Raw genomic sequence first — 20,056 nt, 5'->3', positions numbered from 1 at the left:
TATATATTTATTCTACAGAAACATTATTTGACAGTGTTATAAGAGTTAGAAAATAAGGGTCAATACGTATTTTACATTTTAACCAAATAAATATATTGTACATAGATAGTATTATATACATTTATACATGTTATATATTATACACTAATAAAATAACATAAATATATACAATATATCTGTTTGGTTAATATTATATAAGAGCATATATTATGTATATATATAGATACATACAGTTTTTTTTTTAATTTATTATAGGAATTGAGTTTGGGACAGAGAAAAAATTTAAAGGTATACAAATAACACTAATCATATAATTTTCTCACTAACCAAGTTATCAATGTTTAAAATATAAAGTGAGTATGAATAGTTATAATTTTGAACTTTAAGAAATATAATATCTGAAGTTATACTATCAATTCTTCTTAAATGTTAATATTTGCCATAAACCCGCACAGTTTTTAAAAACATGAATATTAACTTCTTTGTGCTTTTATAATTTCTATTTTTTCTTTATACATTATATAATTTAGTAGTTTAATACTGAACACCTGAAATTAAAAATTTAACCTGGATACGCAACATTACGCAATTAATAACAAGCCTAATTTAAAAACAATTTGTATACATAATAAACTAATGTCTGCCCACAATATACTAGTTTAGACCAGGTAACTCAATACTAACCTAAAATTGCTGACCTTTAGAACCATCATCTCTAACTGTATAATGACTATATATACGTGATCTTGAGGCTACAGGCAAATCACACCGAACACTAGTTTTTTTTGTTATTTTTTCATTTATCAATGCTGAATTTACTGGAGGAGGTGGAGGAGGTGGTCGATCATCGGATATGTTTGATTTCTTCATTAGTATGAATTTGAAAAATTCATAAGTCGTCCAGGATATGGCTGTTGATGGCATTTGATACAAGACACGAGCTACCATACCTCTAAAAAATCCTCCAGGACCACCTAAGGTATACACAGTTGTGACTGCACGGAACAAACCTTCAACTCTTACCTAGAAAATATGAAACAATTTTTACATGATGAATTTAAATATTTAATTTATTAATTAAGGATTTAAAAAAGTTTGGCATTCAAATAATAATACCACTGGCTGTTAAATACATAAATCAGACTAATGTCAAATTCATAATAAAATAAAGAATGATGAATGAAAATAATCTATATATATAAAAATGGACCCTAAATCCTTTGTCTGGAAAAGTAGGAAATCTGGATGTCAAAAATACAATAGTAGCGCCATCTGTATAGCAAGAAAATATACAAAATAATAATATATACTTGTTTATTTTAAGGTTGCTATTTGTTATGATTGAATATAATTTTAGACCTGTATATTATATTTGGTCAAAACCATAATATAGCTTAGTACAATGGTATTCCTAATGCTAATTAACAACCGTTGTCCCGTGAACCTACACATGCACATCATAAACAATGTGTTAATAAAATATTTACAATTATGTATGCTCCCCAAAAAAATATATTGCTCGCATAATCACAAGCGTGTCTCACAGGTAACGCCTGTCGGAATGGTATAATATAGTATGATCAAACGTGTCCTGACTGACTCACTGATTCACTAACGTAAAGCCTAAATAATGATAGCTTGAGGTTTACAATTTTCATGGTACCTTTGTGCCACCATATAAGTGTGCACTAAGAAAGCAACTTCCGAAATTCACATTTTATAAAGTGGTGCTTGCATAAGTATTTTGAGATTCAAAATGATTTATGGACATTGTTAAGTTTTGAACACCATACACCGTATATTAAATAACAAATTGAACAAAGTTTGAATCCTATAGAATTGGTGGAATTAACGGGCAACAAAGTGCACGGAATCAGCTAGTATAATATAAACTAGTAACCAAGACAAAATAAAATTATACAAGAATTAAATAATGTATAACCTATAATCACAATAATCATAGTAGTAAAATATAATGAACAAATAATATTAATTAGCAACTAATTAAAGTACAATAAAATTGCCCACCCATCCAATGAATAATTACATTTTTTAGTAGCATGTTTCTTTGTAAAATTATATATTCCACATTTATAATTGTAAATAATTAATATTCATGAACAAGCTAAAAATAACCTATGAACTTACACTTCTTCTTTACAGAAATGTCTATGCATATTATAACTACTTTGAATAAAAAATAATTTATATTTTCAACATCATTATTCATTATATTTTGATATTAAGAATACAACTTAGGATTAAAATAATAATATAAACAGCTACAAAAAATAATAAATATAGGTAATTTAAGTATTGTGTAACTTTAATAAGAGATTATCTAAAGATCATTATTGGTTATTATGTAAGTGACTTTTTAACCTAGTCACCAACACACCTAACAGTGCTAACAAGCTGATAGCCAATAGGTAAATATTAATACTTCAATTGAATATACCTACTTAAAAATAGATCATACAAAAAATTAATTCAATAATGGGTAATAATGTATAAATATATTACAGCTAATGTGTTTCAACAACCAAATATCATAATACTTTAAGATGTATAATTACTAAACATCTATACTAAAGAATTATATCATTCATAAATTCAAGTGGATAATCTTGATATATTCTGAAATGGTATAGCTGAACTTTGTCACATACACCATCAACATAAAAATATAGTAACAATAAATATTAAATAGGAAAATGTGTGTTGAATTACAAATTAAATTTAAACTTCATTGTATTAATATAGGTATTGTAAAATTGTAAAATATTAAGTACCTATATTTTATAATTCAGTTATCAACTTTTCAAATTTAGTTCACTTACGTCTAAATGTTTTTATTTTTAAAAGAAAAATTAAAATTACAGATTTGGAAATATTTTGTATAAATAAATTGTGAATAATACAGTCATATCTCGTAATATCAGTTTTACACATAAAAGTTTAGTTTAGACAAAGTATATTTTTATTAATTGAAAAACTTAACTATAACCTATATTTATAGTAATTGATTTAATTAGTTTTTACTTTAACCTAATAGATATCCACAGTAAAGTAATTTAAAGTTATTTGGAACATAAAATTGAATCATATAGTGCCAATACATGTCTCAAGTTTTATTATTACTTAATTAAAAATTACAGCTTTTTAGCTTTTTTTAATTCAAATTATAACATCAAACATGACAAGTATCCAAATACTGATGTATTAATTATACTAAGTTATCTTTGAAACAAAACCCAATCATAAAAAAAGGTATTAACTATTATATGATTTATAAATATTCATATATTAATTATATAAAGGCAAATCATTAACAAATTAGTATAATAAAATCAGAATGTCTATCTAGTTACCTATGAAATAAGATCCAATCATTAAAGTGTGTTGATTAAATTACTTTCATAAAGGTAATAATTTACAAAATAGTACTTTAAAAATAGTATATCTTATATAGGTACACTATTATAATATAGAACATTTGTAATGGGCAAGTTTACCATTTAAATTGGCCATCTGCCATTGAACCTATTGAATGTTCATACTTAGTTATTTATTACAAGATAAGTTTAAGAGTTAACATTATAATACACTTTTGTTAGAAATTTATTTATTTGCTATGCAAACATAAGATCTTTTGTGTTATTTATGTAGAATTTAATAAATATTAAACTAAATTCTATAATTATATTATTATTATAAATACATACATTATTAATATTGACATATATTTAAAACAGTGTTTTAAATATATATTTTAATTTTATATTAAAACTATGACTATTTATATTTGAATAAACAAGACTTCTTTTAAGAAAAATATAATTAAAATAATTTGTCATTTAAATATTATATTAAAACTACGGAAGTATATAGTAGCGGTAAATTATATTTCCAATTTTAATTAATTATAATAATCACTATTATTTACCTAAGTAATTAAACACATGCCTACACATCAGAATTATAAATTAGCTTATGGTAACAGGAAAATAATTTAAATAATTTATAGATAACAATTTCAAAGCTATTCCCCTCTACCAAGTGCAATGTACCTAATGTGACAGGTGTTCAATCTGACCCTGATCTAATTTCAAGAAATAATGGTTCCAATATGAAGCAGTATGTATGCCCTCCATTTATAGCAAACAAATAAAATGCTTAGAAAATAATTAACTGTAAAAATCATAAATTTAACATTAAACCAAAAAAGTAGATAAAAAAAAGATTTAAAATGCTGATTGGTTACTGAGAGCTGATTGTTTAATAGAATATGAATGCAATTACAGATAATTGCATTTTAAAAACATTACAGTCGGTTTGCCCAAAATTTGTCAACACTTCATAACAAAAGCATATATACCTAATACATTTTTTAATAGTTTTGCTGCTTTTTACAATATTTCAAAAAATTGCTCAGAAAATGTATACATGAAATTTTTACGTAAATATGTACATCAATAATGAAGGTATTCAAAAGTTAAACATTTTAATAAATAGATGAAGCAGCGAAGGCCCTAAAGGGGCTATAAAAACTAGAAGAAGAAAAATAAATATAATAAATAATTAAGTGAAATGATTTACCTAGCAAAATATTTTTTTCAGAAATTTTTAACTTTTATATTTTTTTTTACTTTTTATACATTGATATCATCTCTTTCAAAATAAATTTAATACAGCCTAAATATTATAATTTAAATCAGTGTATAAATGAATGATATCTTTATATTTATATTTATACTTCAAAGATAGTAAGATCAAATTAAATGTATACAATCATAGTTTATAATATTATATTGTTGGTTTGAAACAAAAACTCACAAACTATAAATTTACCTCCTACGAACTCAAAATAACTTTAGTGACACAAAGCTTAAAATAAAATACAAGACGTATTTTCAGATATTTTCAGAAAATGTATTATTGACCAAAAGTTACTTTTTACTGTTGGAACAAAATATTACCTAACTATTTTGAAATATGATTAAAAATTACTTACCAAATTATAATTACAATTTAATATCACAACATTTCAGTTTTTGCTTCAATCAAACTGAAGATCTTAAATATACTATTTATTATTTAAACATTTTTCAATTTAACAATGAACTAAATACAAATGATTTATAAATAATAAATACCCAAATACATCAAATTTAGTATGTTTTAGTGAGTTAAAATATAAAATTGTTCTGAATATGGCCATTAGCTGTTTGTAGGTTTGTATTGTGGTGGTGGTAGGGTTTGGTAGGGTGAGTTTTTACATGATAGTGTTTGTGTTTGGCAGAATTTTCAAGTGGGCACCCGTAGGTATCTACCATGCCCAGGTGGGGGATGGTGGCCTTTCTCTCCAGACACAGTGACTACCCGAAGAAAAATGCTGCCTGTAGCAGAGATCAAACCGACGTCGGTGCGCGTCACAAATGACGCTTTAGTCCGCTCGGCCACTCCATCCCCCTGTTCTGAATTTTGATTGTTTTTGTAAGTGTTTAAGATCAAAACTAAATATTATCAAATCATTTCAATAAAATCTTAATTTGAAAAGTGTATACTTCAATAATTACTTAATTGTACTTAATTTCTATGAATAATTTATGTCATTATAAATAATCCCCAAATTTTATTTTATCAAATTATTTAAAAATATTTAACTAATTTCTTATATTATTATTTACTGAAATTGCACTTAATTATTTTATAATACAGTTTCAAATGTGTTGTACATGTACATAGTTTTGAAATGAATAAAGTGTAAATAGTAAATAAATATAATCAAATAAAAAAACTTATTTATTCATTTTTTATTAATCAAATTATTTTTGTCTATAAGACATTAAATTAATCTATAATATTACTTATATAACTACAATCAAATAAATATAACTATGACAATTGGTTTAAATAAATCAATAACATAATATTTACTATCAACAATAGAAATCTAACCTTGTATAAACATGACAACATTAAATAGTTCAATACTTGACATATTATATTGCGTTCAGTTGGAATGTATAAGAAAAAAGTTAATTAATTAAATTTAAATACTTTTAAATAGTATATATTTTATTAAAAACCTAGTTTTTTATAATTAAATCAAATCTAGTTTGTATAGGTTTTTTAAATTCATAATAAACATGTTTATACCAAAATCATGATTTATTTTCTTAAATGTTAGCTTTAATAGGTTTATATTAGAATTTAATAAGAAATACTTGAATAAAATGACTAATGGATATTTTAATCTGATGATTGATGGCATATTGGCATATATTAACATAAGTTAAATTCTGTTTTATTACTGACCTAGTAACTTAACCCATTAGCCGATAGAAAATTATTCTAAAATGTATAAATGAGATATTTTACTTACATTTGTAGTTTGAGTGTTTAATAGAGTCTTGCATACATCCAATGGGGTTGTTATAGCAGCTGCGAGTCCCCCAGCAACACCTCCTGATATCATATGATATAAAGGATTGTATATTCTATCTGGATTCAAAAAATTTTGACAATACTCATAGGTCATAAAATGAACTATTTGAAATGGTGCATTCATGAACAATTGTACCATGTACGAACGATAGAATGCTCCTAATCCTTCAGTTCTCCAAATTGAACTCACACAATTTAAAATACCATTATATGGTGAGTTTGACATTTGCAAACGTTGTTTAACAACTACAAAATAAAACAAATGTTTTAAAATATAATAAAATTAATTTAAAAAGTACTGCTATTTTTACCATCTGTTGGAGTCATAATTGCATCATGTATAATAGTTGAAACACATCCAGCAACACCTGAGGAAACTGTCATATTTAAAGGTGTTTGATGGGAAATTTTTTGCTTCAAATGTTCATAGGATGCAAAATAGAGAGCATGAGCAGGTCCAGCACCTATAATTACTGTCCCCATTCCACGCATTGGTCTTAAATATCCTTCATGTTTTATCATATTAAAAAGAACAGTGCCAATTCCTCGATTCCCTACATTTCCAGATGGCATGAATGCCTGCAGTCGAGTCTAAAATAAAAAATAAAAATGTATTAAAGTTCAAAAGATAAGAATAGGTCATATCAGTCAAGTAATCATTTTGTACATTCATTATTACTAAATTAAAAAGGGAAGACTAATAAGCAGGCTAGTGTTAAGGTTATGTTTCATAAACATAAATTACCCAAATACTTTTAAAATTTAATATCTACCTAATAATGCTAAATATGAATTTAACATGAGTAGGTACTTTTAAGTTAAGTTAAGAGGTTGATTTATATTCAATTTATAATGAAGGAAAACTTAAAATAAAAACTAATGTAAGCATTCTAAAATTGATTTTATAACCCACCTAACTAAAAATTTGTAATAATAATTAGGTATTACTAATAACTATAATAATATCCTATATATATATACCACCCACATTAATTTTATAATTCAATAAAAATTAAAATATTCCAGAAACTATACTAGCTATACTATAGAACATAAAAATAGTAATAATAATCAAGATATATTTATGAACAAAAATAAAACTGTGGAAAAGAGTAAGTCCTATATTCAATCTGGACTCAAGACTAGAGCTCATGAATCATGTAAGACAAAGTTTCAAAAAAATCATTTTTTTAAACAAGTATCTACCCTAATTACTAGACTTTAAATTATGTATTAATTTACTAGTGTACCGATAATATGATTAATCATAGTTACACAGTACACATTTACACGATTTCTATTATTATTTTATTTCATAAAATGACGTACTTTCTAAAATATATGTACATGACTAACATACACTTACCTTTACAGAATCCAGAGGGTACATTACACAATGTTCCATAATTCCTGCAATGGCACCAGCCATCATGTGATCAGTCACATTAGATGATGGTATGGTCTCATATTCATCAAAACTCATAATAAATTAATTAATTATGAACTAATAAATAATTATATTTATTTCTGAATAGGCGAACTGCCGAACTGCTCGAAAAACTAAGTTTAGTGAAAGTGAAGTCGCTCGATTATTTTTGCCCCGAGGATGGTGCTGTGTGCCATGAACATGAAGTTAGTTATGCATTTGCGACGATTGATTATAACGGGTTCCCAAAATGTAGTATCAGTGGTATCACCCTTCAGAACGGAAGTTGTTAAGTCTACACAAAATAAGACCAAGGCGCACCTATAATACATATTAAGTACAATTTTAAATCTGATATAATAAAATTCTAAATTGGAACAAAATAATGTGATGAAAAATGTATACATTTTATCAATATTTTGAAATTTGTAAACAAAGTTAAATTATAGGTAAACCTCTGTTTATTAATTTGAATAATTAATAAAAGCATAACTCAAAATTGTTTAATGATACGTGACGTAAGAGTTCCTTACGCTAACGATTGAACTATAATTTCATAAGTGGATATTCAATTAATAATTATGTATATTATTTGCGTAATTATTGAGAAATTGTATTGATGATGTATACCTTATTTATTAATTTCAATGACGGTTGTATTAAACTATGTGAACTACAAAGTGTGAGTAATTTTCCTCATTATTGAACCAGTAAAACTCAATACTCGGATTGCTGAAGTGCCATTAGAGCTAAAGCCCAAAAGCCGGAGGTTACGAGATGTTGACTAAAGTATTAAAATTAAAATTATTGTTTATCATTATAATAATATAGGCCTGTTATCAGACTATCACTCGAGCATTGCAATAGATTAACATGACGTTCGTGACTTAGAAAAAAAAGAAGGGATATGAAATACTTGTTATCTTTTATTGGAATAACACGGATAGCGGTTATAACTTTATCACGGCTATAGATACTATAGCTACATATCTATAGCCGTGAACTTTATAATCACAATCACAGAATAATAAATTACAAGTGACTAATAAAATTTATTATGTAGATTGTAGGTAAGTACACGTGCGATGTTCACCGGTTATAACTTATAAGTGTTATTATAATATGGCGTGTATTGTTGATATCCCACTCTACGACCCACACATTCGTGTCAATTAATTCATTGAAGTTTGTACTTTGTAATGCGGTGTTCTACCTTCTGGTTCAATTATCGTGCGATGCGGAAATGGCCTGAATGTTGTCGCCTGTACACAAAACCGTACATCATCGTAGTATGATCGATGGAGATTCCGTCGAACGTAAAAAACATTGATACTATATTAATTGATGAGCAATGAAATTGTTAAAAAAGAAAACAACGAATAACGCAGCGAACGGACTCGGGTGAGACTTAGAAAATAAATAATATATAGTTTACGTGTATAATGGTAGTATTGTGAATACCTGACAGCCGTGTGGACGAGTGGACGACTCACGACAGACTGTATAGTGTAAAGTATTCAGAATAAATGTATGTCGTATCTCGTGTGAGTTATCATTATGAATTATGATGCATTGATATATTTTGGTGATGCCATGATGGTGTGGCGGTCAAAGTAGCGATTGGCTGACTCAATCAACACTCGAGTCAAAACTATCGCGTACCGTAAATATATTTCGTAAAGCACTATCGAACGTTTACGATAGGTAGCCGGTAAATCAACAACACTAGAAAAGCAGAGAACGTGGAAGACTAAAGAGAACTATAACCAATTTCAGAGGTTTTGGGCAAGTCGGTACCGGTTTGAAATGTGAATGTTTTATTCGTCCGACAATCAGCGTTTCGACGGTGCCCAGGTCTCGATGGTCAAAAAAAAATTAATAATCGATATTCACCACGATTTAAACAATCGAGTAGATACTTGATACTGGTGCGCTGCGTGATTAAAGATCTATAGCCGTGGTAGGGATGGGGGTACTTTTCCCGAAATTTCATGGCGAGGCCGTGGTACGCTGGTTATGTATTTAGGTGAAAAATAATAAGTGAACGCAACTCAATGCAAGATTTTTTTATTATTTTTTTATAGTGGGTGGGCGGCCGCGTCCCCCATATCATAATTTATCATTAATGTCCTTCAGCTGCAAGTTGGATCGGCGACCGTCGCTGACTGATATACAGAGCGATTAGTGAACGAAATAATTATCATGACATTATATTATAAAGGCATAAAGCAATAATATCCCGATTCATGAGACGACATGGGTCCATCGGTTACGTGCTACACTGACACACAAATTAATAATTAATATTACGTTTAACCGCGCCAGCATCTACAAGATCACCAGCTTATCACAGATTGGCAACCGTCTACTCGTCTGAGATTATATATTGCGCGGGCGCATGGGCATGGTGGCAACTCTGCAGTTTTCTTTATCATGGTGTACACGCAAGTATATCTTAATTTGAGTGCACACGACACGTCCTCCTGACCACCTGGCGACAGTCTCATAATGTTATTTAATACGTCCTATTTGTTTGTACGCTGAAACGGATTTATTTCCTCCTTACATGGACATGTCGTATGCATATAAAATAATAAATTATCTATTGTGCAACATTAAACTCAGCCCGGTTAATAGACAGGAAGATAATAAAAAGCCGATGATAGTATAATACAAATTGTCTAATGTCTATGAAAGTTACTGCAAATGCAAATTTGTATAGCCGTACCATAGAGTAATATAAATTATAATTATTATAATTATTATAATTATTATTATTATTATTATTATTATTATTATTATTATTATTACTCTATGAGCCTATGGCAGAGGCATGTTTAACGGGGGGTGTGGGGCAGCAAAATTTAAAAATATTTTATAGGTGACATTCGTATACCTACCTAGATTATAGATTCTTCTTAACAATTTTTCGTTTTATCGCATCTAATATATTAAGCATCACCTATATGATATATACTTTGGTGTATATATTTTTAATAATAATAAAACTTATATATACTTAATACTTATAACATATAGGTACAGAGACCTAAATAAACTAGATTGGTATAAATACGTCAATGCAGTCGTCAAATTATATTTTATATGATTGATTTAATTATCGATTACATAATATGTATAATGTATATATTATATACTATATATCTTTATTTTTGTTTAAATATCTTTACATAAAGTTCTATATTAATTCTAAAATGTCATCAACATTTAAATTCAAATGTCAATAAAAAAATTTCCCTTTGTATTATATTTTTAAAATTTACAAAAATTTACCAAAATCTCGAGAAATTTTTTTAATTATTTTGTAGTTAAAAATTTATAAAATATTCAATTTTTATAGCTAAAGATTTTTTTAACAAACATTCTAAATTGAAATTTTGACGAAATTATAATATATAATATTAATATTTTAATTATTTTATTATTGTGATTTTAAAAATTATTCGTGGGTATATGACACCTTTAGAGTACCTATATGTAGGTATATTATATTTTATACACATAATGAAATTTTCAAATTCATTTTTTTTTGCCATCAATGAATTTATCCTACTGTACCCTTCATGGTCAGCTATTTTTTTGCAAGCTTGATGAATTTTGAGTACCTATCTACAGTTATTTGTTTTTAAATAACAAAATCTGATTTCGCGTGAAAATTCCCTTTTATCAATAATTTTTTTTCATAATTAAAAAAAATAATGGGGATATTGGACTTTTGCCCCATCAAAATTCCAACTAGATCCACCATCCTACCAGAAAAATATTGAAGTTGAAAATTAAAGATTTTTTTCCCATTATAAAAAATATCTTCAGACACAAAAGAATTTTTTTAATTGTCGTTCGGAAGGTTAGAAACTAAAAGTATAATTTTAGAATATATTGGACCCAATAATGTGTGGATATGCGACTGTCTAGTTCTAGGATAAAAAACACTACCTATACATTATATACATGATATGAGTCAATACATATGCGTATAGACGTAAATTGTGTTTTACCTAAATTATCTTGTATGGGTTTATGGGTTCTTACACTGGTTCATTTCAAATACATATTTGATCTGAAATGTTTTAAAAGTTTACTTAGAATATAAAAGAAAAAGTGTTTAAATACTAGAATTAAAATTATGTGTCTTTCGGTTGTCCAAACCGGAACATCCTTTTGTGAACAACTGCACTATGCGACTTCCTATATGTAATATGTAGTACCTATATAGCTATAACCTGTGGGTAATAAAAAAAAAAATGTTAATTACATTGTTAGTTTGATGTTTTCAATCGTTGTTTTACTCGCGGAACATCACAACTGTGTAAATTCGTATTCGCAAATTATAATTACAGCAACATTTGTCCGATTTTAACGCGTACATAAAAAGTACAGCTATGCATTTGGATAATAGGCTATTGTTTACTCGGTATTAATTAACTGCCGGTTTATTATCATATATTACAATTAAAAACACATTAGAGTAGGTTGTAGGTACCTATCTTTTTTTTTCGGCTGGAACTGCATATTGATATTTTATATCCATATTCCGTAATCGAAAACACGATAATTAGGTGTTTTTTACTATCATAGATACATATATAACTGTAGATATATATTTATAGTAGGTATAGGTAGTATAAACATAATGATATAAGAGTATACCATATTACTTATTAGAATGCTACTTTAAACAATCGATTACGTTACGTATATAGTATATACATTTTGTAGTCCATATACTCATTGATTTAATTTTACTCTACTTATAATTGTCTAATGTCCGTGTTTAATATTTTGATAAAACCATTGAATATGAATTCTTGCAAAATAATTTCCATGAACAATAAAATTATCATGTTCGTTTGGGATGCAAAACCATATTGAGTAATGACTAATAACTAATCAGTAGGTAATGTCCAATATAATATTATCATTAATAATAACAATAACAAGAGCTCATCATAATGTTCATACATTCAGACATTCTATCTTCAGTAATAATTATTTACGGTTGTTATTTGTAATTTTTTCTTATACGTACCTAAACGCACATATGAGACGAAAAAGGGAAGTCTGTTGATTTTCTCAACAGACTTCTTAAAATCCATATAATATCTGAACATCGATATTTTAATACGGTTCATAAAACGTCATATCACTATTTCTAAAAAATTAAAATTAAAAACTTCACAGAAAGGTTAATTTAAAAAAAAAACTCATGAGTTATTAGTAAGCTATGTTAGCTAAACTATGGGCCCGTTCAGAACCTTAAAAGTAGGTACAAAAATTATTGTTTTTGTTTAAAATGAGTAATATAATTTATTAATATATTATAAATAGCATCGAATAATACAGCAATTTCTTGTCTATACGCATATTTTTATATAATCATAAACATAGGTAAGTACAATATAGGTATATATCAGGGGCGCCATTTGGGAGGAGCAGGGTAACTTGAGCTCCCCTATTTTTTTTTGTGTCTTATTGGCCTGGATTAAAACTTAGAATGCGCCGACGGCTGTCCCGAGCCCAAATTCTCCCACTCTCGCACTCAATCGTGCACGACGGTCTCCAATCAAAACTTCCCGACAAGCATACCCTGATTTCAAATAAATTGTACGTAATCGCGTATATTAAAGTGATACTAATTGGAACTGGCTTACTGGCTGTATATTATGGTTCACAAAGGACTGATAGCACTGCACGCACGTCCCGTCGTCGCATATCGGTGGTTGTTAGGGAGGGGGGTATACGATTTAGTCGTCTGTCGACTGATTAGTGATTACTAGAAAATACATTCTTAAAATAGATCGAAAATGAAATGAAAGCTTATTGATGGCGGTAGAAAAAGAAGATGCTAACAAAATAGATTTAGATGAAGCAGTAGATAGATTTTCGGAACTAAAAAGTAAAAGGTATAAGCTAAAATAACATAAATAATTAAAAAAACTAATGAATACTGTAAGTCTGTAACCGTATGAAATATTGTATTATTATTAAATTATTTATTATAATAAGTAAATAAATATATTGTATTCATTTTATTTGGAATAAATTGCATTGAATAAATGTAGATACCTATACCTGTACCAAAAGGCAAACAAATTATTAATGAATAATTTGAATTCATTAAAATTTACCCTTTAAGAGCCTAATCCCATACAATTGACTTACACACAATAAACGATATTAAACGATATCTGTATTTACTATTTTTAAAAAAGTGGCCTGACAAAAAAAAAATTGGCCTGCTTTAATATTGGCACCCCTATTATAAAACTCAAATGGCACCCCTGGTACATATTATATATTATACAGGTAAGCTAACGCCTAATATACTATATAGGTAATAAAATATTGAATTGATTTATTCTCTTCATCTCGATCATAATATACCTTTGCAATGGTACATAAGGCACTATGTAGTTAAATTTTAAATAATTTACGTAGAATTAATAATATTTTAATTATACATAACAAAGTGGCCGACCATTAAATTCTTGTAATTCTCTACGGCTTATACTTTTTAAAAAATTACCACCGGTTCCACTTAAAGTTCGAAAAACTGCCAACTATATAAAATATTAAACAAAATTAGTTATACCAACTGTTATATACAATAATATACCTTCCAATCAGTAGCGTATCTAAGATTTTTCAAGGGTGGAAAAACAATTTTTAATAGATATTCAGTATAGGTACTGTATACACATATTATATTTATATTATTATATCATATTATACATGTTAAATTGTGTACAAAATTTGGTCTCCGGACCCCCATATAACCCCCCGTAGATACGCCACTGCTACTAATGAATCTTTATACAATGTATCCTATTAACTTACTTGTCCTTGGCTAATCTCGAAAGTATTTTCATATATAATCCATGTGACACATTGAGTATGTGGATATACAGTTATCGATCCCGGATATGTATAGTAGCAATAATCTTTAGCCACTTCCATCAACCAATGAAAGTGAACATCAAATGTTGCAATAAAACTATATTTGGGAAATTGAACTGATTTCACAGCTTGAATAAAATTATTCATTTTTGGATTATCTTGATCTGATAACTATAAATATTAACACAATTCTAAATGTAAGCATTTATAATTATATTACATTCTGGAATAAAATTCTTATTCAAAACAATATAATTACTGTATTTTAGGTTCGGCCTAAGGACCGGATTATTTAAATAGAGGGGGAGGGGGTAAATGTTAAATATGGTGTATTTTCCGTTCACTCCATCACTAATGTAAAATATCAAACAACAAAAAAGACTAAGTGGGAGATGATTCAATTTACCCACATAAATATGCCTGCATAAAAATTTAAACCGTTAAATTTAACGAAATCCTTCACTTAAAAGGAACTTGTACGATTCTTCATCATAAAAAAATATTTTATTGTTTGATATAGGCTAAGTTACTCTCTCTCGAGAAATAGTTAAATATTTTGATTAGTGTATGATGCATAAAGCTACTTCTTATTGTATTTTTAAAACCTTACATTTTTTAAACAATCTAGGCCAAGAAGTTATTACTCCACATGCCCACTATCGCACGTCACTTGCTTATTTATTGTTTACAATAAAACACTTTGATATTAGTTTTACTTGTAGCCCACAAGTAAATTATACAGTATTATATGTACTTGTCTCGCTTTTGGCAAAAGTTATTTTAATACTCACTACATACGATACCATTGTTTATTATGAGTTCTGGTATTACCCAATAAATAATTATATCAATCATAGTACGCAACCAATTAAAATAATACTTGCAAATTTAGAGTAAACTACTCAAACTCTTATAATATAATCTTGACAATAATATTAGGTAACAACTGATAATACACTTTGAAAAACTTTGTATTAGGTACCTATAAAACTGATAAAATTTTAGATTCTGAGCGGGGCGATGAATGTATAGGTATTGATTTTACAATGATGTGTGTTTATTTTTATTTTTTTACTTGTGCCTGTAATATTTTTCAAAAGCGCAGGGGAAAACAAAATAAAAATTAAGAAAAAACAGGAAAACATTTCTACAACATTGGATATTTGTGCGATTTCTCATGTAGTGATTTTATTATTTTATTATTAATTAAAAATGAAAAAATGTACCTACTTGAAATTTACGGAAAGGGTACTTAACTACCAAGAGCAGCCGGTTAAAGTTAGTTTTGTAGGATCAAAGCCCCTCGTTCACATTAATGTTAATAATGTTAGCCCCCTGACATTTTAATGGATTTCTGCCTATGTCCCCAGCAAAAGCTTTTACCAACAAAAATAGAAACTAAATCGCCCGGAGCCTACACATATACACTAGCGATCGCTACGGAAAGTATGACCTCCGGCTTTCTAAGAGTTCTGTATATTTTTGTATGTTATTAATTAATAAACGTTGACGGTGTTGGCGCGTTGTCGAAGAAATTTCGCAAGAAGTCCCACCAATGTCGTAGATGCCACAAGAAAAAAAAAGAAGATACTTGAAATTTAAACAATATGTTTATTTTATCAATTTTTTTTTATAAGCATTTAAAGGTCGATTTTTAACAAAATTTATAAAATGTTAAACTTAAGTTCCACGCGAGGCTCCACGAAAATAGGTTATTCAGCAACCAACAAATATAGAAATAGTATTTTTTTATAGTTATTTTTCGTTCAAATTTGGGTGAACTTAGATATTTAAGCAAAGAACAACGATTTTAGTTTTGTGTTATATTTAAAAAATATTATTCGCGGGTACTCACTACTTGAAACTTCTAAAGTATATTATCATAAGCAAATATGACAATAAACAAATAATAATAATTCAACTATCGTATTAATACTAACAATATAAATGTAATATAGTAAATCCTAGACTGACAAACCGTCTCCACTAAGAATCGTCTTTCATATATGAATCGTATATCATTGAATTTAAATTGAACACCATCCATTTCAGTCACCCACTTATAACCTACTGTAGGTACAGCGGAGCGACTTTTTTTACTTACTTTTCCAAAATATGAAATAATGCAAATACCATCAGTAAATAATACAGCATTTCCGTAATGGCCATATTCATTCTTAAAATGTATCATTTGAACTTCTATTGGATAACTAAAAAATAATGATATAGTGATTAATTTTATTAAAATTCAAATTGAATGAAATATTAAATTAATGAACACTATTATTTGTAGGCAGTTTTCGATACTAAAATTTTAAGTCAGGTTGCATAAGCAATAACTTAACATTAAATTAATCAATAATGAACTAATTATCCCTTATACTTTAAGTATTTAGTCACCCGTGATTCAAATTTAGTGAACCATTCAATTAATCAATTTTGTATAAAACATTGTATAAATATATCATAACAAGATAAATAAATTATAAGTTTATAACTTAACTATAGCAAATAATGTACCTATTTATTAAAAATTATCTATGCAATAATATTAACAATATACATTTCACCTTTGTACAAAAAAAGTTCCAATAGAGACAAATGTTGAACATATTCAATACTCATTACTCATGTAACCAACTACACAGATAAAATGTTAATTCAACTGTACAGTCATAATAATTTTCTTAAAAAAATTATGAATAGTTTTTCAAGTATGGGTGGTTCCAGCGGGGCTCTAAGGACTGCGGCCCCTCCCAAGCCGTATTTATAAAGGATGGTATACAATTAAAGACAAAATTACAAAAAAAAAATCATATTATAATATTGAAAGTTTTCCCCCCAACCATGTCTCTAGAGTCACTCCTGGCTTAAAGTGTAGCTATTCTACAGTTTACACGCTATTTATTAATCGAATGTGGTTCATTACCATATCACTTATAAAATATGTATCTCGAAATTAAAACTAAATACCTAGATACAATACTGGTAACTCGTTTTTACCGAATTAGGTAATATAAAAAGATTATGAAATACAATTTACCCCTGGGAATTGATTTGGTGTTCACTTCCTTCTTCTCCTTCGGCACCCCAATATATATGGATGTGAGAAAATGTATATTTTTTTTCGAATAATGGTCCACCAGTAATGTGTGCACTAATATGATTTATATCATCATACGTCATACTATGAATATGAACTGAAAAAAATAAGTAATCATTTCGTATACTACTCTCATCATATAAACTTATTGTGCAAATTTGTATAGATTATTTATGTCAAATAAAAAAATAAAAAAAATAATTTTATAAGTATTAAGCTTATTTTTACACATGATTTTTGTAAAAAGAAATGAACTAATTTACGTGCGCGTCCATTGTTTCCTATTTTAATTTCTACGCTATCTTCACGCCAATATCGAAAGTATAACAAACTTGATAAACTTGCGTTATAAGCATTAAGCGAAAGTATGTTAATTGGTGATTGCACTTCACCAGCTTTAAATGTTTGTTCGACATACGGCCATTTCCCAGATTCTTCCATACCTGATTTTTTTGATAACATTTTATTAAATATCAGACATAATAAAAATGTAATATTTTAGTTGTTATTATTTATAATTTACTTGATCCATAAGGAATTAAAGTCGATACAAATAATAATAATAATTTAAACATTTCTCCAGCAGTACCTTATACCTAATATAAGCTACACTGCTACGAGGACCGGTAAAAGTTAAATTAAATCTCAACGGAATTTTGAAAATAAATTCAATACAAATATCTAATAAGTTCAGATTATAAAATGCTTTTCATTATAATATGACTGTGAATGAAATACTTGCAGGTTGGCAATAATTGTTTATTACTTAAATATAGAACAATTATTTAAACAACTACAGTAAACTACCAACTTTGTTGTTTTTCGTAATAAATAACAAATGTGCATATGCTAAATTAATTTATTAGCTGTAGGTAAAATATACTAAATGGCCAAATATTTGAGTTAAGTACCATGTTTATAACTATATAAATTATATTAACATAAAAAATGAATTTTACACATGTTTTTAATATGTGTAAATATTCTTTAATTTAATTTTACTAACTATATTTCACAATTTCACCAGTGAAGTACTTTTTTTAAAAATATATTCATGTAATATTTTATTTAGTTGTACCTATTTATTATTTTTTTAACAATAACGAAATATTTTATAACATTGAAACGGCCATATCGGATGTCGCTGAGTCACCTCGCAAGAATAAACGAGAAATAAACGCGTTGAATATACTCGAGTCTTGTTTTAATGGTAATCACCTAACTGTATTAATGTTCTAAAATGTCTTAACATATTATACAGATGTTTGAGGAAAGATCAACCTGATCAGTGGTTCCAGTCACCGGCCCGATAGTGGTTAGTGGTTACTTGTTAATTGTGGAATTGGTGTCCTATCATACAATATGCCATATGGTAAGTGCAGTGCCGCAATTAGCGGGGGTGCTGGGGGTGCACCGCACCCCCAAAGGGCCCCGTCATCATATTTAGGGGGTCCTTTTCAGACATAAATGATTTTAGATTTTAAACTAATATGAACTTTTATTCCAATTTACAACACATGATGAAAATTGAAATTTTTCTATGCCTGCAACGCCCGTCCAACATCCAATATTATGTTATTATACTATTGATTATACTTATGAAGATAACATTTTATACAACATTTTATACTATACTTTTTTAACTATAACTTGGCCTCACAAATAAAACTTTATTGATATTCATAGAAAAAAAACTAAAAAAATTGAAATTGAAATTGAAATTATCCGTTAACAGCTCAGAACAAGTTAAAATATTTTAAAAATGTTATCAAGTGTAGGAATTGTTAAAATAAATATTAAGTCAAATTTTCATGTATCTACAGTTATTCATCTTTGAATTGTAAAAAAATCTTAAATTTAAAAAGAAAATTTTTTATGAATTTCTAACACAAATTTATTTAACATTTGCGTGAATTTTATGTTTAAATTTTAACTTTAAATGTTTATAAAAAAAAATTGTGAATATAGATTTTTAATACTTTTCATTTGTCTTTGAAACAATATATTAAGAACTGTCTATTAAATTTTCAAACTTTTTTGCCCAACAAATAATATTTTATTGATATTTATAGAATAAAAGACTAAAAAAATTGGAAACTGAAAATATCCGTAAAAAGCTCAAATATTTTTAAAATCTTATGATGTATAGAAAATTCTGA

At 27.5% G+C, this 20,056-nt stretch overlaps 2 protein-coding genes across 6 annotated transcripts; both read right to left on the bottom strand.

Annotated features, from left to right (window-relative positions):
* Positions 1 to 495: 495 nt before the first annotated feature.
* LOC100159701 (mitoferrin-1) lies at positions 496 to 9,634 on the bottom strand. Of its 5 annotated transcripts, none has more exons than XM_008180866.3 (5): positions 9,070 to 9,634; positions 7,817 to 8,197; positions 6,762 to 7,041; positions 6,389 to 6,696; positions 496 to 1,023 (listed from the first exon to the last, which is right to left on the bottom strand). In XM_008180866.3, the coding sequence occupies exons 2-5, from the start codon at positions 7,931 to 7,933 to the stop codon at positions 685 to 687; spliced, it is 1,044 nt and encodes a 347-aa protein (XP_008179088.1). In that variant the 5' UTR covers positions 7,934 to 8,197; positions 9,070 to 9,634; the 3' UTR covers positions 496 to 684.
* A 4,461-nt stretch (positions 9,635 to 14,095) lies between these two features.
* Positions 14,096 to 18,637, bottom strand: LOC100168583 (carbonic anhydrase 2). Its single transcript, XM_001949195.5, has 6 exons — positions 18,421 to 18,637; positions 18,161 to 18,340; positions 17,838 to 17,994; positions 16,899 to 17,004; positions 14,735 to 14,965; positions 14,096 to 14,457 (listed from the first exon to the last, which is right to left on the bottom strand). The coding sequence occupies exons 1-6, from the start codon at positions 18,470 to 18,472 to the stop codon at positions 14,353 to 14,355; spliced, it is 831 nt and encodes a 276-aa protein (XP_001949230.2). The 5' UTR covers positions 18,473 to 18,637; the 3' UTR covers positions 14,096 to 14,352.
* Positions 18,638 to 20,056: the final 1,419 nt, after the last annotated feature.

The sequence above is a fragment of the Acyrthosiphon pisum genome, chromosome A1 (assembly GCF_005508785.2).
Source record: "Acyrthosiphon pisum isolate AL4f chromosome A1, pea_aphid_22Mar2018_4r6ur, whole genome shotgun sequence".
NCBI classification, from domain to species: Eukaryota; Metazoa; Arthropoda; class Insecta; order Hemiptera; family Aphididae; genus Acyrthosiphon; species Acyrthosiphon pisum.
The sequence above is the reverse complement of the archived record's forward strand: the minus strand, read 5'-3'. Positions and strand labels throughout refer to the sequence as shown.

Coding starts and splice junctions, on each gene's coding strand:
- LOC100159701 (XM_008180866.3), bottom strand. CDS start 7,933: ATGAGTTTTGATGAATATGAGACCATACCATCATCTAATGTGACTGAT. Junction 6,697..6,761: donor AATTATGACTCCAACAGATG/GTAAAAATAGCA, acceptor TTTATTTTGTAG/TTGTTAAACAACGTTTGCAA. Junction 1,024..6,388: donor TAAACACTCAAACTACAAAT/GTAAGTAAAATA, acceptor CATATTTTCTAG/GTAAGAGTTGAAGGTTTGTT.
- LOC100168583 (XM_001949195.5), bottom strand. CDS start 18,472: ATGTTTAAATTATTATTATTATTTGTATCGACTTTAATTCCTTATGGA. Junction 14,966..16,898: donor TTATTTCATATTTTGGAAAA/GTAAGTAAAAAA, acceptor TAATATTTATAG/TTATCAGATCAAGATAATCC. Junction 14,458..14,734: donor TCGAGATTAGCCAAGGACAA/GTAAGTTAATAG, acceptor TATTTTATATAG/TTGGCAGTTTTTCGAACTTT.